The 22,747-nt window shown below is 43.4% G+C and overlaps 1 protein-coding gene and 1 long non-coding RNA gene across 2 annotated transcripts in view; one reads left to right on the forward strand and one right to left on the reverse strand.

The window, feature by feature from the left end:
- Nucleotides 1-22,747, reverse strand: part of LOC117224612 (uncharacterized) — a 171,157-nt gene that overhangs the window by 35,117 nt on the left and 113,293 nt on the right. The window lies entirely within an intron of this gene.
- LOC143259396 (uncharacterized) overlaps nt 1-22,747 on the forward strand; it is a 97,939-nt gene that overhangs the window by 31,946 nt on the left and 43,246 nt on the right. The window contains exon 2 of the mRNA XM_076521275.1: nt 4,274-5,714. Within this exon, the coding sequence (XP_076377390.1) occupies nt 5,433-5,714 (282 nt within the window). The 5' untranslated portion in view covers nt 4,274-5,432. The remainder of the gene's footprint in view (nt 1-4,273; nt 5,715-22,747) is intronic.

The raw sequence follows: 22,747 nt of genomic DNA on the forward strand, positions 1-22,747 counted from the left end.
CTTGGATCGAGATTATCGTTAGCGGCAAGTGATTTAGATACGAGCCGAGGAGCTGGCGGGGCTCCGTGGAAAAGTTCGTGGCGCGCTACGCGAGTACGCGATAACGTTCTTAATCCGGCCGATCGGCCGCGGAACAATAGCTGTTACATAATTTTCTTTTACGCGGGATTAGAACGCTTAAAGTCTTTGATTAGACCGGGGCGTTCTCGCGCGGCCTGTTGAACCCGTAACAAAAGTCTACGCTCTTCCACGGGAATCGCGCGGAGACTTTTATGCCGACGATACCCGCCGGTATTAATATTTAACACGGACCCGGATATCCGGATATCTTGCGATTTTGTCGACGGAATTTAATAACGGTGTAACGGTACGCGCCTCGCCATTTTGTTCTATCTGGACAGCGCCAGTTTGTTTTAATCTTCGAGCGTTTGCAGCGTCCTCGATTTTTCTAAAATCCGACTCTCCACAATTTTCGTGTACGTATTTTTTAACTTAGTTTTGCATATAGGTACACTAATTTCTCCCTGGTTCGCGCTCAGATTGCGTGCAAAAGTGGACGGTTTGGGAAGAGGAGATACGATTGTTCGAGCCCTCGGCTTGTTTTTATAGTTTCCGATTGTCAACGACTATAAAAACGAGACGTAAGGCTCGAATAATCGTATCTCCTCTTCCCAAATTGTTCATTTTTGTGCGCGATCTTAGCGCAAATTAGGGAGAAATTACTATACCCTGTACTCTAAGTCGAAATTCATAAACGAATCGTTTCTGGTTTTTTGCATTTATTGCTATCGAAGATCATCAAAAGATCTGACTGATGATTTTCTTCGATATTCTTTTTTTGCGCTGACGGTAATTATTATTAGACAGTGGATCGGCGTTTGGAAATTATTATTATTATTATTTATTGGTAAACGGGCTGGAGGCCCTTTGTATACATAATAGTTATATATAATAAGAGCAGGATTCAGATCTAAGCGTGGCTCTCGGACGCAAAACTTGATCCAGTCGATATGATCGTTAATCAAATTGAAGATAAAACTTTGATCTGCAACTTTTCTACATTCTGACAACATACATAATTTGGTAACATTTGGTAATGTGGAGTTTTCGTGATCGGCTAGAATTGTATAAATAAAAGCGGAGAAATCTATGTTGACTCTTTCTGTAGTGGTTTCATGAATCGAGAACATATTCCAGGATGGAACGAACAAGGAAAATGTATAAAAGTCTGAACGAAATGAAAATCAGTTGCAAAATGTTCCAATACCTGTCCTACAAAACAGTTTTAAACGAAATGGAAGACTGTGAAATTGTTGAAAAGGATCACGAAAGTCTACTAGTCGTTTGAGAACATGAACAAGTACAATATTAACGCAACACGGTTTGAACTGTTCGTGAAAAAACTTCTGCGCGTAGCCGGCATATTTTAAGGTTGCTGCATCGCTTTACAAAAATAGACATAACTTACTATAAAATATCAGACGGTTAAATTGAATTATAAGATACTACATTCGAAATAGATTTCATTCAGATACAGTCTCGCAAATAAATTTCACGATCGAATTTTGTATTTTAATTTACACTTAACTGCATTCACGAGCAGCCAAGAAAATGGCTATTTCTAGTCATCCGTACGGTAATGTTTTAACGAATTGAAATTGTTTCACCGCCGTGTCAGAGGGTAATTGATCCTCTCATTTCCCGTGGAGTGTAGCAGAGCTTCCAGCGAAAGAGATAAAAGTCCGTTCCAACGTCTCGACTTTCTTGAAATAACAAGCGTGAGAATTTATAACAGAAGATCCGCAATCCGGCCGCGATTTCCTTGTTCTCACGCATCGCGTGCTTCACTTGTTTAAAAATTCCGAGAACTGTTTGTGCGCCTCGCTTTGGAACTTCCCGATCCCCCGTTAAATCCAATCCAAGTTCCCACCATCGAACAAGAAACGAAAACTTTCGAACGGTAGCGGATCCGGCCGACCCTCGAGTGCTCGTTCGCTCGCGCGGAATCGTCTTATTTATATCTCTAAATTGTGTCCCGACGATTTCATTCCTTCGTCTCGAAACAAGCGCAATAAATGACGTCGGAGGGCCCGGTTATGAGAAACAGGAAAGCAAAGAGCGAACCCAAGACAATTTGAAACGCGTTCATTGTCCGCGGCCGCACGCGAGCGAGACCGTGAATCGGCGGCAGCAACTCTGTCGCCTCGTTATTCACTCCTCGGGAAATACGAAAGGAAATAATAAGAGACAGGCGGATTAGCATGCGCGGCGCCGGGCTTCCCCTCGGCGCTCGTCCGCGGGTGACGTAATTAACAGAGGGATTTAAGATTAACCAGGCAAGAATTAGAGAAAAGAAAATGGCATTCAAGCAGCGGCTGTAGGTAGACCGACGGAAACAGGATTAAGTGCACGGAATTCGAGAACGGGAATCCAAGGTAATTCTCGCTTAATCCTCGGACATGGTTCCCCTGACAAGCCGTTCGTTTCCGTTCGACTGCGACTACAGTATTTTCATCGCGATATCGTCCGTCCCACGATAATCCTATCCCCGATATTGCCTCCATCTTTAATGCACTAAAAATCCATCCTGCCTCGGATCAGCGCACGTCCGATTTCGTACCGACAGAAATAAGATCGCCAGCGACTATATCCGAAGCGGACTTACCTCGCTCGCGGAGAAACTTTGCCCCCGAAGACTGATCGTCTGTCGGTTCCATCGATCCCTGATTACTTTCATCCATCGCTGCGAAACGATTTTGTGCCATTGTACCGTGCAATTAAGAGGGAGAGCTTGTAACGTTGCGGCAATTACCCGAAACACCGTGTTCTCCCTTTGTAATCACGGTACGTCGGGCTCGTTATAATCGGCTCGTCATCCCCACGTTTTCTCGCGCCGACTGCCCATTGGCTGGCCGCTGACCAATGCAGTCGTCCCTGAACATCTTTCGCTACTCACAATAATTACGCTATACACGATACTGCGGCATTTCACGCCAGACGCGAGCTCTTATGCGACTAATTTTTACCGTTTTGCAACGGTGACGATGTTAAACGGATATTTCCAGTCTTTGTTCGTTAATCCTTCGAACCAGATAATTTATTTAGCAGATACAATTATTATAAGTTTCTAAATCTTACCGAAAATTGTTTAATGAAATTGTAAATTATTATTAGACCTGAAAATGCCCATCAACGTGCTAATCAAAGCCTAAGTCCTTTTCGGACGTAGTTGTTGCAGGTATTTATTTTTAGTTCGGAATTTTTAAATATATAAAAGTATTTACGCACGAGGAACTACTTGTCCTCTTTTTTTGAAAATAAAAAAGAAAGCAGTTCTGAACTTATACAATTGTAGCAGCGAATATTGATCTTTAGTCTAAGCTTTTATAGTATACGAAGAGTTCCTATTTATCTTCTTAACAATAAAAGAGGATGTTATTCTTGGATGTCCGTACATATGTATCAGCTAACATTGATTTTCAGTGCATCTTAAATTTCATCTATTCTAAATTCTTACCGAAAATTGTTTGATGAAATTATAAATTATTATTAGATCTTCTGAAAATGCCCGTCAACGTGCTAGTCAAAGAGCAGGATTCACCTTTTCAGACTTAGTTCTTGCAAGCATACATTTTTAGTTCGGAATTTTTAAATATATAAAAGTATTTACGCACGAGGAACTACTTGTCCTCTTTTTTTGAAAATAAAAAAGAAAGCAGTTCTGAACTTATACAATTGTAGCAGCGAATATTGATCTTTAGTCTAAGCTTTTATAGTATACGAAGAGTTCCTATTTATCTTCTTAACAATAAAAGAGGATGTTATTCTTGGATATCCGTACATACGTATCAGCTAACATTGATTTTCAATGCATCTCAAATGTCATCTATAAAGGAAGCATCCCCCACGTAAAAACAATTCTCTCATACTGTTCGCAAGCTTCTCCATTTTAATGTAAGAAAAACACGGTTTTGACGGACGGAGTTTATCCGATTCGGACAAACAATTTGTCAGAGGTTCTCTCGCACAGTTGTTCTCAGGTTGCCGCCGCAGGAATCGCAGTTAGGCAATCGGAGAGCTATCATTAAGCCGGTTCGGCTAAGAATAAATGTTCCCTAACGATGGCTCTAAGATGTCCATGGAACAGATTTATATCCGGTGTCTCATTACTCAAGTTACGCTTCGCCCTCCGTTGATCCGGATAGTCTGGCAATTAAGTTTCCCGTTTTACGATCCGCGGCAACGATCCTCTGACGGGTGTTTTCATTTGCAGGTGGGACGGAAAGAAGCAACACGAGCCACGCTGATGAGCGAGATCGCCGGCCCATTGGCGCACCATCCTGCGAACCGCCGGGGGAATAAGAGAAAACAGCCGGCCGCGCCGTAAAAACGATAATAGAGCCCGATTATCGAGCCCTGGAAATAAGGAAACAACGATATCCTCGGACGAACGACTATCGATAACATCCGATAAAACCGACCGAGAAAAGAACGAGCATCGCACCAAGGGAACCGGGATCACCGGTGCTACATTGTCATCGGCCCGAAAAGTCGCACGACTACCGATCGATCCCGCCGGATCATTTCAATCTCGCCTAATCCATGCCAATCTGGAAACGAAGCGCGAACAAGAATAGCGCTCGGAGAGACGTTATTTCGACAGCGACGAGAAGATCGAGATAGTATCGAGTTCCCCGGGGCTTCCTGGAAGTTCGATAGCCAGAAAAACGCGGGGGTGTCGGCCCGAAGAAACCTCGGACGAGCGCCGAGGGAGGGGAACGCGTGCAGTTGGCCGGCTTCGTTCGGGTACCGCCGCTCATTTCCTTTTATCTGGGCCGATTCTCATTCGGCCGACGAACGTCCCGTTTCACATCCTCCCACGTCGTGCGCATAAAAATATAACGACGCGGCCACGGCTTATGAGGGACGGGTGCGGACGTGGGTGGACGAGGATGACGGCGCGGGGCCACGCGATACCGCGGGATCGGACGGTATAATCTCGTAAAACCCGGCGAAGAGTCCATCCACGGGGACGGTAAAGCCGTCGACGACGTCCCGGCGCTGGGAATTGGTACGCTGCGCATTCCTCGGGGACAGTTTCGACGGCTCCCTGACCGGGCTATCCTCGGCGGTGGCTGAAGTGGCCGAGGGATCACCTCCGGATACCGTTGTTCACGTTCCACCAACGAAAACACTCGGCACCGGGCGCGGATCGAGAAGGAAACAGCTCCGCTCGGGGACCCAGGGTGCCCGATGACTCGTTCAAATGGAGGAAGAGAGCCTGTCGCGTGACTGACGCCTCGGGAAACACCGTCGGTGACAGTGCGTAGGACACCGCGGAGACACTGGACTTTCTTATTTTGTTTGCCGGTCGTTGTTATGTCTTCGGACAAGTGTTCGCCGATCTGTTCCGTGCTCGAGTAAGGATTACCATGGATCACGTGCACGTGAAGTCGAGGTCAGCCTCGAAGAGCAACCCCACGAAGATGGCGTGCGAGAAGGCCACCAGGAGGCTCAGGAGCATCCTGGTGAAAGCGTCACGCTTCGGTGTCTCCACGACGGAGGTCGCCAGGCTGCCCACAGCCAAGAAGCTGATCCCGCAGAGGGATCACGGATGGAAATTGGCGGTATTCCTGCTGCTGATGTTCGGCGGCGGTGTGATCGTCGCGCTCGCCTGCACCGCGAGGAAAGGATGCTCGAAGCTCGAGGAGATCGTAAGTAGAAATGACTACTGAATTTTTCAATTTCTTACGTACACCTGGCAGGGGCGGAGCTCCGCGATCTAGTTTTCGGGGATTGTATTAGATGGTGTCGTGGATATCATTGGGTGATACCCAAGTAAGCTCATATCGTGGCTTGAGAGTCTTCCTACGAACGCGTGACAGTGCGCTGAAATACTTGTAAATAAATAGCTTGAGGCTTCACGATCGGGCAATGTATATTAGCAAAAACTCTGTTCTGATTAAGAGAGACTCCAGGATACCTTGGAGGTTCAATGATGTTTTCAGCTTGGCTGAAATTGAGTAACAATCTACTAAGATACTTTGAAGAACGTGGTTCAAGTTCATAAAATCTTGTAGTTATCTTGCAATTATCTTGCAATATTCATTAGCCAGAAAAATGCTGCTCTCTCTCTCTCTCTCTCTCTCTCTCTCTGATTTATGACTAAAAACTCCAGGGTACCTTGGAGGTTCAATGACATTTTCAGCTTGGCTGACATTGCTTAACAATCTACTAAGATACTTTGGAGAACGTAGTTCATGTCTATAAAATTTTGCAATTATCTTGCACTTATATTGCAACGTTTATTAACTAAAAAGAGTGTACTGAAAATGCTGCTGATTTATCACTAAAAACTCCAGAGTACCTTGCAGGTTCAATGACATTTTCAGCTTGCCTGGAAATTGCGTAAAAACGCACTAAAATACCGCGGAGTAAATTCGTGCAATTATCCTGTGACATGCGTTAGCAAAAAACAATGTACTGAAATTTCTGCTGCGATAAAAAAAGCCTTCAGGGTACCTTGGAAGTTCATCGAGATTATCAGCTTGTCTGAAATAGCGTAAAAACCTACCAAAACGTAAACATTTCACAGTACAGAGTATAATTTCGCAAGATCCTGCAATACATTAGAAGAAGAAAAAATAGTAGAGAAAAATCGCAGAAAATTGTGCTGCGAATAAAAGCACCTCCAGAGTACCATAAACGTCTCAGAGTCTCTAAGACAGCAAAGAAAATCAGGTGGTACACAAGCCTCAAAAATAAATTCCCTGAAACGGCTGCGAAGAAAGCTATCGAAACCTCTGCAACCAGAGAAATCCTAGAGAATAAACCGACGCCTAAATCGACTAAAAGGCACGAAATCGTGCAGGAGCTATCGCGAGCATTTCCACGGGTTCGTGAACAGAAACGTAAAGCCTTCAAAGAAATATCGAAACAGGTCCACCAAACAAAACCCCAAAGGGAAGACCCGAAACGAAATACACGTTACAGAACCATGCTGAAACTCAGCCGCGGAGAGCGGACTGCAAAGCGTCCGATCCGCGAACGTAAACTTATTCATTCCGTGCGCCAATTAAAAAGCCCGTTGCCTGGATCCAGTCAGGAACTTACGCAAGAGCATACTGTCTCGACGGTGGATGGGGTTGTACACGGAAGTTGGAGTACAAGCCGTACAAGGTCTGGTATTCGTGTAGCCAAGCAAAACAGGTCGAATTGGAGCGCCCCATCCCCCTTTGGATCGGCGGGCAACTGGTGCTCGCCGCGGCTCGCACAATTAAGCCGGAGCCTTTCGTGCGACTATTCGTTGGTTTTTCACGTGGCACCTCGTTGTCCGCGCGGCGACCGCAGATGGCACAGGGGCTGCATGCGCGGTCTACAGGGTGTCCCATAAATGTCTCGCAATCCGAAAGTAGGGGTACATTCCTGAGGTGATTTGAAGCAACTTTTTCCTTAGCGAAAATGCAATCCGCGGCTTCGTTTACGAGTTATGAACGAAAAACAGTGACCAATCAGAGGCGAGATCATTTGGCGCGAGACGGCCGAGCGAATGAGCGGAACTGGGCTCCGCGCGCTCGTTGGCTGGGCCGCCGCGCGCCAGCCGAGCTCGCCTCTTATTGGTCAGTGTTTTTCGTTAATAACTCGTAAACGAAGCCTCGGAGAAAATTCTCGCAAAGGAAAAAGTTGCTTCAAATAACCTCAGGAACCTCTCATTTCCGGATTTCGAGACATTTTCGGGACACCCTGTATATCGACTGGCGGTGTCACGTGGAACAGAGAAAGCACGGCGCGGACTATAGGGAAAAGTAAAACGAGACTGGTCACGCCGGTCTAGCCTTGAGCTGGAAAGAGGCTGAAGACCGCAGGGAACAAAACAGAAACGTGGACGAGGAGAGGGCGATGGGGATGAAAAGGGAGACACGGCTAGAAGGGAGAGGGCGATAGGGAGAAGGACAGGCAGAAAGATAGATAGAGGAGGACGAAACCGTGTTAACGATGTTTCGTGTAGAGAGGTGGCCGGGCGCTGAAATTACAGATCAAGGGGTTTCTAAACAATTACGCTGTCGGCAGGAGGTCAGGCCGAACAGCGTGAGGTTAGAGGTTACGGCTCGCAGGAGCCAAGGCTTGCGGCCTGCGGCTGGTTGCGGACGAGGGTCGAGGCTAACAGGAAGTGCTCTCTCACCGCCGGCCAATCGACGGGTGGGCTGCATCGCAGGCTGCTAGGGAGCCGTTGCTGCCTCCTATCCTCTGATATTCTCCCGGGTGTTCCCATTGTCCCTACGGGTGAAAAGACCGGCGAACGAAAGAGAGGGAAGGTGAAGAGGGTCGGGATTCGAGCCGCGCGAGGTTAAGAGCGTCGAGCAGCAAGGAGCGACGGAGAAGGTGAGCGCGAAGAGACAGGGATGAGAGAGCGAGGGTGAGAAAGAGGGACGTGTGTTGCAGCTTACTGCTCTCCATAAGCCATACACGGTTACCGGTCGGGCCGATCGATCGGTCGCAATAACCACAACTTGGAAACTTCGTAGCCTGCCGCCCTTTGATTCGTTGGCAGGATTGGTAGCGATTTTCACTGACGTGGCACGAAGCCGAGCCGTGATCATCGGCCAACCGACTGATTGGCGGTCAGAAACATTGGCCCCGGGCTCCGATGAAACCTTTCGGTCGTCGTTGCCGGTGACCCACCTTCGTCGCTCTCTCCAGCCATTCAGTCACGCGAAGTGGAACTACGTCGTCTACGGTGCCCGTGGGGCACGTGCTCTCGCTGCGGAGCCTGATTCCGTGCCGGCTGGGTCCCGGCGGGCCTCGGGTAGATCCGTGGCAGGAAACACGAGGGGAGGACTCTCTTTGATGTCGACGAGCAGATCGGTCTCTGCGCCGTCGCTTATATACAGCTTGTTAACGCTATCTCTCTGTACGCTTGATGGACGCGGATGCATATTCGGTTAGGCGAGCCCCGGATATACAGGGAACCGGTGCTCGACCAGAAAATCTAACGTTGGACGATAATGGCATCGAGCGGTCCGGCGGTCCTACGGCTTACCCTCTCGATATCTCTACCTCGCTCTCCTCTTGCTTCTCTTTCACTCTCTCTCTCTCTCTCTCTCTCTCTCTTTCTCTCTCTCTCACTCGGGCTCCCCCTGTCTGCCCTCGACGCCCTAACGGAGACTGCCAAGGGAAACACCGCACCGGCCTTAGAATCACGAGAGCAAACTTCATTGGGAAAGGTTTAATCACTGTTGATTGAGGAGCAGAGGATTTTAGCCGGGATTCTGACCGACGCTACTTTCCGTGTTTGGGATAATTAGCCAGAGTTCACGGGGAACTTCCGAGCCTCGTGTGTGCTGCGGCAGAGGAAAGTGTTCGGTCTAGACGGTCGTCGACCAAGTACCTCGGTCTGGAGAAAATTAGGCATTGTGCTTGACGGTTGCCCAGAATTTTAGACATGACGTGTTTTTCGAACATCGCTATGTCGAATCGTATTTAACCATTCGGCTGCTGCAATCACTTTGAAAAGTTTGTTATTGCAATTATAGTTTATATGTTTGAGTTTCATCGTATTTCGTTTAAATACAACGCTTTTATAAAATAAATAATTTAATGAAGAATATTCTTCTTAACTAGTCAGCTGTTTTTAACGAGTACGTCAGTCACGGAGGAATGACGACATTTTGGGTCGCGACGAATATACTCGTCAACAATAGTTAACACGTCTATAAAATTCAGATGAAATCAGAAGAACCTATTTCATAATGCAAGAACAGAGAAGATAAGATTTATTATAGCAATTACTTGTGCAGTACTCTTGAATCCTGTAGATGCAAACTAATTTTGATTTAGTTGAAAAACTGTACTAAAAATCGAGTTCCAAAGTTTGTCAACCATAGATATATGATCGATGTGACAATCAAAGTATTATGGAGGATGTATACTTTAATATTCTTCATTGAATTATATATTTTATAAAAGTTCAATGAAAATTACTCTATTTGGTAATTCATTCGTCAACGCTTTAAAGTTGATAAATATAAATAAAGTACGCGTGGAAAATGTCTCAAGCCTTGCATTTGAAGAAAAATATGTGAAATGAGTCCGTATTAATTGGAGTTGGATAAATGAAGCTTGGTGACCCGTTATGTGATTTCAATGGTTTAGAATCATAATGGCGTAATTACATTTTATTTGTGTCTTAACGTGTAGCCTATACATTTGAAAATGTTCGAAAGACAAGGAAATAAATTATAAAGTTGCTGCAAATTTAACTGGACTCTAAACTATCTTAATACTGGATATACTAATTTTTTTATTTACGATTATTCGCATCGTAAAGATACGTTTATGAGTTATTTGTTCAATTTATATTTTTTGCTTACGACAGATGCTACGATAATATTTGTTCAAAATCAGAATAAATGCCTTGGTGTTACTTTTATAAACTAACATAAAACATCTGCTTTTTTGTGCTCCGTAAATCTAGTATTAACAATAAATTTGGTCAGTAAACGATCTACGTGTTGACAATATCAAGCCTCGTTTCTCACGGTAAAGAAAATGTAAGTTACGCAACTATGATTCTAACCAACTCATTTAGCGCCGGCATTCCCTCCGATGCAAAGCTTCGAGTGCATTGTCGAGTGCCGGTGGAATTTTATTGGCCACTAGTGTAATGCCTATGGAAGCCATTGTATCATGCGACCAGCCAGTGGCTAGGGCTGTCACGTGTATGCAAGTGCGTCGGTCGGAACGGTGACCGTGCGTTTGCCGTCCGTGATGAGGAACGAACGGAATCATAAATGTCCGATCTCTGGTCCGGTTGACACGGTTGCGGGGACACAAGCGAGTCATGACATTGCGAGAAGGTATCTATAGGGCTGCACGCGGCACCGGGTTGAAAAGGGAGGCGGTAGGTTGGTGCCAGTGCTCGGCCATACCCGGAGAAATTTATGCCCTCCCCGTGATGGGATTTGACGGCGTAGACGTGGATTTTCAACGTTGCATCGCCACCGGAAATGCACCCGGCCGGAGAACCTCCACCGCCGCCATTGTTTCGTTGCTTTCAACCCGCGTTACGTAATTCGCCGTGCCTCTGTCTTCCAGTGGAAAAATAATGTCCTCCATTTTTGCTTGGGAAACCAAGCGAATTTCCCTGATCTTTCGACGAGAGAAAGCAGATACACCGCGCCGGGAAAACACTGCTGCCTCTCTGAATTGACTTTTTTCTCCTCTCGGAATAATTGATAGCACTTTTACAGTCGGACGGATACAATCGAATTTGTACGTTTCGCAACTTTCAAAGCGAAGCGTTTCAGACAATTTAATGTGGCCCAACAATGAAAGAGAATTTTCAAGGCGAGGCGAAAGCACAAGCGACTGTGCACGGTTGGAACAATTTTCTGCAATATTCATTTCAACGGGGCCTTACGGAGGAAAGTTTCTCGTGTAAACGTACCGCGGCCGGTTCAATGACCGATTACATCTTTTTTATTCTATGATTGTCGAGATCGCAAAGCTGCTTCCATTGAAAATTCTTCAATGTATTTCTTTTATGTAAACACACGCTGTTATACAAATCTGTAAGAAATTCAAAGAAATTCAATCGTATCATTTTTATGAAGCTAGTCACTTTTACAGCTCGGTACTTATCGTGTTCAAATGACTTCTGAGAAGTTAATCTACGATTTTTTGTCACGATTTTACTCCATTCCAAATAAATGTTATATTCTGCAGATGTAGATATGACAATTTTTAAATGCTGAAATACAGCTTCAGTTCGTCGTTCTGTTTTGCAGTGAAAAATAGTTTTCGAGAAATCTAGCCAAATGCATGTAAAAGTAGAAGCTTCGGCCTTTAAAACGAGTCCCTGCAGAGTATTTTCAGATTTTTTTGCAGGAAGTTACAGCACATCAAAAGTCAACAATTTTTCGGTAAAAATCTCTCTTTTAATTTCGCAAAATATGTTTGAAACATAGATTGGCGAATATTCAGCTTCGTTGCATTTTTCTCTGACCCCCCAAAAAACTGTATTAATACACTTTATATTGTTCATGTATTACATTATTATTCATGCTAGTTGCAGGAATTCCGGCGAGCTGTTATTTCATTCGACCCACTTTATCCGAATCCGTCGATGACAGTACCGCATCCGCGAAAGAATTGAAACGTGACGCCATAATAAAACACAAATGGCAATAGATCGCGTTCGCGGACAAAAGAGCCGCACTTCCGGGTATTTTCGAAAATGTCGGTCACGTCGGGCCGATCATAATAATTTCTCGCAAAAATGTGGCGCTTGAAATAAAATTTCATTGCGCGTGCGTCGGCACCGCGTGTGCACAGTAACTTCCTCTGTATAGGTATAGCGTTCACACAGGGTGTCGGTTTTCTCTGGAAACCCGGATTATCTCAGAAACTACGAAAGATAGTGAAAAAGTGTTCCGTGATGTTCCGACGACGTTCCAGAATTTCTGTGAATCAATTTCTCTTGACAGAAATGACTTCGCTTGCGCCTCGTTGGATTCGTATTCAATTGTATTGGGTTGGCAACTAAGTAATTGCCGATTTCAGTTATAGATGTCTCTCACTCCCATTTTTATGATATCCGTAAATGTTATATTATAAAATTATTATTATTATTATGTTATTTTTTATTATCCGTGAATGTTAGCAACTGTACTAATTTCAACTTGACAACATCGTTAAAGACGGAAAGAAAATTATGCTCGGCTCAACTGTCTTGCAATTGATACAGAAATTTCTTATTTCGCGCAAGGATCCGCGATCTATTGGGTTGGCAACTAAGTAATTGCCGATTTCAGTTATAGATGTCTCTCACTCCCATTTTTATGATATCCGTAAATGTTATATTATAAAATTATTATTATTATTATTATTATGTTATTTTTTATTATCCGTAAATGTTAGCAACCGGACAAATTGAATGCAGCGGTCAAGGAAAAGCGACCAGAATTGATCAATCGTAAAGGTGTCATTTTCCAGCAGAACAATGCTAGGCCGCACACGTCTTTGTCCACTCGGCAAAAATTGATGGATATTGGTTGGGAATTGATGTTACACCCTCCATATAGCCCTGATCTCGCGCCATCGGATTACCACTTATTTCGATCCCTGGACAACTCCCTTCGTGGTAAAACTTTTAATGATGATGACGCTGTCAAATCTCACTTAACTCAGTTTTTGGCCGAAAAGGATCAGACTTTCTACGAGCGTGGAATTTTCAAGTTGTCAGAGAGATGGCAAAAGGTCATCGAACAAAATGGAAAATACATTACAGATTAAACTTCATTCTAAGTTAAAAAATTTTTTATTTCATTGAACAAATCGGCAATTACTTAGTTGCCAACCCAATACTATAACACAAAGAGATATACAGCATTCTATTTAACCAGTTAGCTGTGTTTGACGAGTTTACTCGTCATGGAGAAGTGGCATTATTTTGTGTCTCGACGAGTATATTCGTCGTGCGTAAAAAGTAGTGACCATTGGCTATTTAAATAGTAATCTTGGTGAAAACAAAAACATATTCTCTAATTTCAAGATGTTCAGAATACTTCGAGGCCAGGCCGGAATAAAACAAACAAATAAAAAATATGAATAGTTATGTGAATAATTCACGATATTGGTGTTCGATGTGCAAAGTGCCATTGCATATTGTACCTTGCTTTGCTGAATACCGCTTTACAGCAGCAATTTGAATTTTTAACTATAAAAAAAAACTATAAGTATAAGTTTAAAAAAACTATAAGTTTAAACTATAAGTTTTTTAAAAAACTATAAGTATTTTATCTTTTCCCGCGTTTTTCGTTTGTTATGTACGTAGTATATGTTAATGTTAAGCGAATAAGTAAAGATTAGTAATAAAATGGTTAATTTTATAAAATAAAACCGTCTGTTTGATCCAATATTTTAACAGCGACACTTGATCTGTGCTCGACGAGTATACTCGTCGTCGCTTGATTCTCGCGACACGTACAGGTGCGCGCATCGAAAAAGAGGCGCCACAGCTAACTGGTTAAAAAGCAAAAACCAACGTGACCCTAAAATCTGCGCCATTTTTTCGCCAACAAGAACACCGTTTATATCGCGTTAAGCCGCCTTTCGCACCAAACGAATTTTGCTCGAAAACATTTTCTCGCTATCTTTCGTAGTTTCTGACATATTCTGGATTTCCAGAGGAAACGGGCGCCCTCCACGTGCACGCATTTCTTTTAATTGGATCTTCTGGAGCGTATAATTCGGAACGAGAAGCAGATCGCTGGAAAATCACGGTGCGCGGAATAATATTTTTCGATCGTCGTCGACTGTCGTTTTTCGAATTTGTTAGGCTTACAAATTGTCAGTCGGATCGATGCCGGTAATGATCGGGCCGGGAATGGGAAAGGCGGCGGGTTCGAATGCAGTGTACATTTGTGCTGAGTCGTTGAACGACACTTGGTCACGAAGGATATTCACCCCGGAGGGTGCTCGAATTAACCCCTTAAGCGTAGAGAACGGTTTTATCCGCGGGAAGCTTTTCACGCGAGAGGATTCATCATTCGAGTTTGTTTGCGTTCTGAAGACCCGAAGGCTCCGGTTTCGTTTAAACAGTTTATATTTACACAATGAGAGATGGCGGCCGTGTTGGCCGGATTTAACGAATAGCAGCGTATCGGTCGGAACGGAACGTAGTACCCAGCACGCTCCCGGATGTTTCTGCAAATTCGTCGGAGATTTATAAGAACTTTGCGTACTTAGAAATTTGTTTTTCTCGGCTCGAGAAATTTTCATTGTAATTGAAATCCTAAGGCAGGGGTGTCAATCTCGCGGCCCGAGATGAACATTTTTGATGTCAATTGTCAGGACGTAAACAATAATTTAACTTTATATATGTTTATTACAATGTACTAGTCAAAATAAAAATATTTGTTTCTATGGACATTGATTTTTTTTGCGGCTCACCTAAAGTTGAGCTTTGTTTATTTATTATTATGGCCCAAGTTAGCTTTTGAGTTTGACACCTCTGTCCTAAGGCATAAATTCGAATAAATCCATAAATGCCCAGCGCAGTTTGCCTCTGTGTGTATGTGTGTGTGTGTACAGAAAGAATCGGATTGAATACCTTCGTCATCGTCTCGTGCGTGGGAGGAAATATAAAAGAATCGAAAACAGAACGGTCGAAAGTGGAAGGCGAAGTTGAAAGACCTCTCGATTCCTGGAACAAATATTTAGACAACGGGAAATAATATTTTATAACAGAGAAGTCGCTTCATTGCGCGAAAAGGAGTCGATGTAATATAAAATGGGTCTCGCGCAATCGTATCTCGAAACGCCGGTAGCATCTTTTCGTGCCGACCCTGCATTCGATGCATAAAATAGGTCAGGAAATACGTGAAACGGAAATTAACGAGAATGGGAACGAGTTAATGAGATAAGGGGAGTTTAGTACCTGTTTATTTATTAGTGCTCGTTGTTTAACTGCGCTTATCGCGAACATCGGACAAAACCTTTCTTTAATTATTCCATGGACCCTCTTCAACTGCGTTTAATTTACGCGCGATCCAAGTGCTTGATACTCCAAAATACTTGATTTGCTTCCTTGCTGGAAACTGCATTTAATTTCTGCGTTTCCTGTCGGACGAAAACTTTATTGATTTAACTTCGAAAATCTGTAAAATTAATAAGCCAGATAAATCGATACACTGTTTACAGACGTACTAAAAAATGAAATCGTGAATCGATATTTATTTATTGAATTAATGTGAAAAGATAGCTGTTAAAATATGTTAACGAATAGCAGAAATTAGTTTTTAAAAATCGGACAAGGAATGTGGCTGTCTAGTTAACTAAAAATATTATGAAGTAGCAGTGATCAATGTTTAAACATCGAGTAAGGAACAGAATAAGTTTCCCCTCCAGAAAAAAGCAAATGATTTTACCCGCTGTCTCACACATTTATTTTTACTGAACGCTAGATTCGTTACCAAGCAATATTACGAAGCTGGAAAGATTAATTTTTAAACATAAAGTAAGAAAAAAGAATAGATTTCACGGCCACAAAAATGATTCCACCTGCTATCTCAAACATTTCGTTTCACCGTATGACGACCATATATAAAATAATAAAGTACAAAAATAAATCTAGTTCTTGCCGATTGTCAACAATTATAAAAACAAGGTGCCAGACTCGATGGACAATCGTATCTCCTCTTCCGAAATTGTTCGCTTTCGTTTACAAGCTGAGAGACATTTCGGGAGAATTTACTGTATTAACAAGTAGCAGAAACCACCGTGAAGACGAAGCAGAAGAGGCGACAAAGAAATTTGCTAGAACCGAGGTAAAAGTTTCTCGGGCAAACGGTCGGGATAATTGACCAGCGAAAAGTCACATCACGGTTAAGAGGTTAATGATCAATTATACAGGGCAGCGCAGCGTGCCGGTGCTCGCGCGTGGACGTGCCCTCGCGACTCGTTAGAGAAGACAGGTGGCATCCACGCTGTCGGGCGTAGCACGCGAATCAACTAGAAATCACCCGATCCGCGGACAGATTCACACAGGCCAGCACAATTTCGAGGTAACCCCGGGACAGCTGTGCGGGATGTCCGTCAGTCGTGTCACGAATATGATCCCGGGATGCCCGTCGAGTCGGATTTGTCCCTCCGCCTTCTAATTAATTAATGCATTAATTTACCCTCCTCCGCCTCAGCCTGCCACCCCCCTCTCCACGACGCACCTAGCACCGTTCAACCGCATCGCTTTGGGGTTAATCAACGGAAATACAAAGAACGGCGAACGAACGAGTCCAATTTCACTAATGTACTCATTTTGTTAGGATTTCGCTGGGCTTTGGGTTTATTATACGAACGCCTCCGGGTTTTCTGTTTCTTTACGTTTTCTCCTTTACCTCCTCCACCACCACCACCATCACCTCCTTCTTCCCCTCTTTCCATTTTCTTCGTTTTCTGTTAATGGTAGACTGAAAGAAACGCGAAGCAGAACTCGACTTCCAGCTTCCAGATGACGAAATACGTGTCGCGAGCTTCGGCGACATTTTCAAAACGAAAAGGCTGCTTATTGTTTGATGTTTCGGGAACGCTGGAACCTGACGACGTGGAATGAAAGAGCAACCCGCTGCGAGAGCGGATTTATTTTCGGTGTTTCCTCGTTTTAGCATTATTTGCTACCTTATCGAATTAGCGAGCTATCAGACCAGAGACGTGTAGATTTTGCCAGCGGGTCTTACTAATGAAGACCGACATGACGAGATTTTGACTGACTCTGGTCTAAAGCTTTAAATGGAATAAATTCGCGGCTTGATATTTTATTGAGATTTGCTTTAAACGTACCATCGGCTGTTCTTAGACAGAAATCGGCTGTTCTTAGATCCTTTTAGAAGATTTTCATGGAACGCTTTATGTCCGATTTAACTCCTTGAATCGTATCTTCTTCATTGTTAATAATTCTAAAGGCTCGTCTGTGATTTTTCTATTTCGTTTGCATTTTCGCAATAATTTCGCAATAATTTTAGAATTAAATTGCTTGCGGACGGACGTTTCTTTGAAAATAAATCGCAAGGCGAGCGATAGGATTTTTCTTTCACCAAGTTCTCACATCCGTTAATTAACAAAATAGCATTAATAGTAAAATCAAATTTGATCGACGAAACTTCTCCGATACAGTTCGCTCGGTCGCCGTTCCATTGAATACACGAATTCGAGACTGTAATAAAATTGAGCAGCTCTTTATAAATCGGCAGAAAGTACTTTTTCCAGCCGGTTGCCATCCGGCGCGGCGTGGCGCACAAATGCTCTTTCCGCAGGAATTGATTCGCGCGATAAAGCCCGGAATTCTAAGGTAACGAAACCCGGTGACTCTTATGCGAGGGAACGCGCAATTAAGCCCGGGCTTAAATAATACTGGAGGGTACGGGAAGAATGAAATTGGAAGTAGGTCGTCCAGTTCGAGTGGCGAAAAAAGAATCGCGTTCATCTGTGGTAAAGGGAAGGCGAAGCCGGATCCGCGCGACCCTGTTTCGTTTCCTGGTACGGGGATCGGGTCGAACGATAGCGGGGACGGCGACGACGACGTCGACGACGCGACGTGCCGCTAGAAAAACGAATGCAAATGGAGAAACGCTTTCGAACGAGCCACGTCGATCCGATTACCGCGCGACCCGTGGACTGGTGTCACCGGCCATTAGCGGGAACTCGAATTTCAAATCCCGTTTCCGTGATTACCGCGACGGAAACGAGCCGGTGAAAGAGAAGGAATAGAGGAGGCGAAAGGGAAAAGGGTTGACGGCTAGAACACCTAACCCTGATCCACGTAGCCAGCTGGTGATCGTTCGTCGTCACGTCGGACCTCTTCGATTTTCCAAACATGGAAATCTGTTAATCGACAATTTTTGGGCGGTTTGCGTGCAGTGACGGACGGGTTAATTCCGCTTCTTATATTAACGCTATATTAACGCTAGAACTATCAAACCTTCTTATATTCATCAACTTCTTATATTAACGCTATGTTAACACTAGAACTATCAAACCAATCAAAATGACTGGTTTCTGATTATTTCTTTCATAATTCCTGATATTATAAAAATGTCTCTACCGAGTAATTTTTAGACAAACTTCTTTAATCAATCATGTATTGTAATAGAAATTGTACGAAGTTTAAATAAATCCAATCTTGGCATTGTTATGAAACAATGTACATTAGTGGCATTTAGGGCTCGGTAGTTTTAGTGTTAACTAACATTCGGTTCTCATTTGTTCAATTTAATATGTCCCTCGGGTGTCAAATTTATATAATAGTACGGAAGAATTTCTTTTACAGAAAATATTTCTGTTGAAAATAAAGGAAAACTTATTTACACAATGTTCTCTTCATATTTTTCACACAGGAGGAACGATGTACCGGACAAACTGCGTTTTTACTTTTATTGCAACGTGCACTGTGTACATTTGCGTTTTTTTGACTACTGTACTGGCGGATCTTTTTGTCAAAAATATAGCTGAGTATTTTTAGCACCGTTTGTAATTCCACCAATTTTTTCCAACTTGTTTGTTGAGGTGCTCCCTCTAGACACGTTGGTTTCCCTATAGACCTTAATGAAATAAATATGTAGAGTCGTGAAATCACAGAGCCAGCAGTTCGTATTTGTAATAGAAACGTTCTTTGCAGTATAGATCAATTAATTGCAAAATGATTTTATAGAAAAATCACATCAAAAAATTCTCGAACGATGTTCTCACCCACGTTCGCATCATACATGTTTCAAACGAGTGCCAGTATTAAATTGCAGTACAATTAAAGGTAGGTTAAAAATATTGTAAAAATAAAATAGTACAATATGGAATAAATGTTCATACACGAGCCGATCCAATAAACAATTTTCTGTACAGAACCAACAATGGCGAGAGTGATAAATGATATTGAAGTATGCAATTTGTGAGGGGCCGCAATTAAACGAAGTTATAGAAACGATTCACCGATACATCAAGTATGTACATGTTGTAGAAATAAATCAACGTGCATCGAATCCGATGCATAGTTGGCCAGAATCGTCCATGGAAAATTTGTTCGTTGATATTACAAAAGCAGATGCAGTTATTTAAAAGCGTGGCGATAAATTGTCCAGATGAACTGGATAGATTTCACGAATACACACAGCGTTTTCGAAAACGATTGAATTCGCTTGATATGCGAGAAAGATGCGGAAATAAATCGATCTAACGGTTACACGAATTTTCTGACAAATGACGCGAATCAGCCCATGAAAAGCTTATACGTCTACAAAAGCGGATGCAGTTATTTAAAAGCGTGGCAGTAAACTGCCAAGAGAACGCATCGCGACGTATTTCATGAATCGATTTTGTAAAAGTTCCAGTTCCTTTGATCCCCGCGAGTGAGACTTTCGTCGGAATTCTTTTTATACATCATCGGAAGTAGAGATATGGAAAATCGAAAGAGGAATAGAGTTGAAATAGAGATCAATCCGCGGCATCTGGCGATCGCGGCTCGACAGATGCCCGCCAAAAAGTCGAATTTCCGAAGGTGAATCGTTCGAAGGGACTTTCGCGACGTTCGCCGCGCCACGTGCTCCTCTGCGGTTTGGGATTATCAATCAGAAAGTTCGCCGTTTTATCGGAATTGCTCGGGTAATAACTCCGGACGAAGGAAGAAATCATGGGAGGGCAATTCCGAAGTTCACCGACGCCCGGCACCGGTCTACCGGAGCCCTCCAGCCTGCGAATTTTCATTTTAGAAAGCCGCAGTCCGTACGGTATCCGCTGTGGTTCTTCGCATAATGAGGTCGGCATCCGTCCCGAAAGATTTTCTTTTCTATATTCAGGGCACCGATCTACAAGTAAAAACAGGGAACTGTTAAAAATCGGTCCCGGGTATTCGGGAGTTATGGGGCTCGGAAGTTACGGCGGAAAAGTTCGAGCCCCGGTTCAACTCCCGGTTCAACCCTTATGAAACTGGAATAAGAGCCCCGTCTCTCTTTTGTGGATGCTCGTCGACGGTAAACTTCTGTGAGACAGCTGTCCGTTACACGAGACTTCACTTGGCAGCCCGCCTTCGGACTTCAAAAGACGATTGTGGACACTATCGATTCACCTTTGGCCTACTACAGTCGATGATCAAAGCGGGCTCGCCTGTCTTTGGACCGAGAGCCACTTCGTTCCAATGTATTCTAATTTACGCGGCTGGCTCCCCTGCAAGTGGACGCTAATGAATAGACTGCTCATCTTCGAGCACTTAGGGATTACTAAAATCTCGGGGACTCGAGGCAACTGCTCCGCGAACCTTTATATACCGGCTCGAAATTGTCTGACGCATTTATTCGTCTCCGTTGGTGCATTTAATCTACTTCGTGCATTGATTGTTTTATTTTCCTTCAATTGGTGGATTAAACAAGAGTATTGTATTTTATTTCGGTACGTTATATAATATATAATAATATATAATACGTTCGGAAAGGGTACATTGAAAATTAACTTTCAAGCTGATCTTTTATATCATCCTAATTTTATTAGGATCTGGAGAATATTAAAAAAAGTAATTGATTATGATGAATTTTAAACCTTAGTTAACATAACGCGAAGTCCAAGCTGTTTTTACACACGAAGAGAAATTACGTACTCTCTAAAGATTTTTACATCAAATGTAGAAAAAAGATATTTGTTTTTTAATCAAAATTCTTTGACCGATTTTCATCAAAATCATCGTGTCGAATCAAGTTTTTTTACCAGATTTTACCGGTTTTATTGAACCGTGAACAGTTACTTTGACCAAAGCAAATACTTCATTTTTAGGAAATTTTTCGGCTATTGGCGTTGCAGTCAAAGCCTTCAGATATCTGATATCGTTGCAATGATAAAAAAAAGAAGTGTACCAATTTCATTGAATTAAATATTTTCAATAGGACCAGCACCACCGTGCAATGTCAACTCAATATGTAGAATTGCTCCGCCGTCGATTCTACGACGCGAAAGGAAACCAATTCCACGCGTCCTCGTTTTGCATGTCTGATCATTGTTGGCGGTTTCTACTTACGGCAAAGTCGGTAACGTTTCGTTTGCTTTCCCCGTGGTTCTCTCTCGATTGCGTTGCAAGGAAGCGGCCCGGTTCCCATCTCAGGCTAGAGTAGTAGATAACAAGAAATGCAAAACGGGGAAGAAATAATTTAGCAATTACATGCAAAGCAGCAGAAAATTTTAACAATGTATACGTACACTGAGAAACCAAATTCTGTTCTATCTTCATGCATGCTACAGTGAATGCGCACTAGCTTAAAGAATTCTTAAAAATCAACATGCCAATTTCTACCACACAATTTCCAATCTTGCGTTACCATCTGTTAAATAAATTCGATTATTGTTATTATTTTTCCTATTCATTTATGGGTGAGATACCCTTCGGTTTATACGAATAACGCACATGCATAAGTAGAATTATTACAAGAAAGTATTAATTGTGAAATGACAGTGTAAGAGATCGCATGTTTGATCATGCACCGCGAACAGAAAAATCGTCGTTTTAATGATGATAATTAACAATTATTACAATACAGTTTACACTGTTGCCCGTTGAACGTCTCACGTAATTGTAGAGAAAATCCAGAACCAGTTCGCAGAATCCAGGCAGGAGTATTTGGCTTAAATAGACTCAAAATCTCGGGGCAAGATATAATTCCCTTGATAATGTTGCATGCCATAACCAACTCGCAGCTGGTCCGACGTTTAGCAAGGGATTATAAGGAAGCACCGCGATTAGGAACCACACGTTGCCCGAATTTTTCTCGCGCTTTCTCTACTGCTCGAAAATCCTCGAATTGCCCACTCTCCTAATCGCCCAAAAATCCCGGAGTTCCCGAAAGACTTTGCGGGGCTGATATCGCTGATTCACGGCTCGTGCATCTGTAACGGGACGGTGAACGATGGTTGTTGGTGGTCGAGGGGTACGAGGAATGTTACCAGCATGTAGTGTTCCGCGATAATGTCGAGCCTCGGTGACATAAAAGGTTGAGAGGGAGTCGCGTGGCGAGAGGATGAGAGAGAAAGCGAGCGAGAGAGAGAGAGAGAGAGAGACGCGTAAATAGAAAACGAGAGAGACGTGGGAAGTATGAAGGTGCGGGTGGCGAAAGAGTGAGTCGGTGTTGGATGCGGGGATGGGGTAGGTTCGTCGGATGGGTGGCTGGGTGGTGGATGGGCGCTAGAGCGTAACCTGATATAGCTGCCAGCAAGCTGCCGT

This window comes from Megalopta genalis, chromosome 4 (assembly GCF_051020955.1).
Source record: "Megalopta genalis isolate 19385.01 chromosome 4, iyMegGena1_principal, whole genome shotgun sequence".
Taxonomy (NCBI): Eukaryota; Metazoa; Arthropoda; class Insecta; order Hymenoptera; family Halictidae; genus Megalopta; species Megalopta genalis.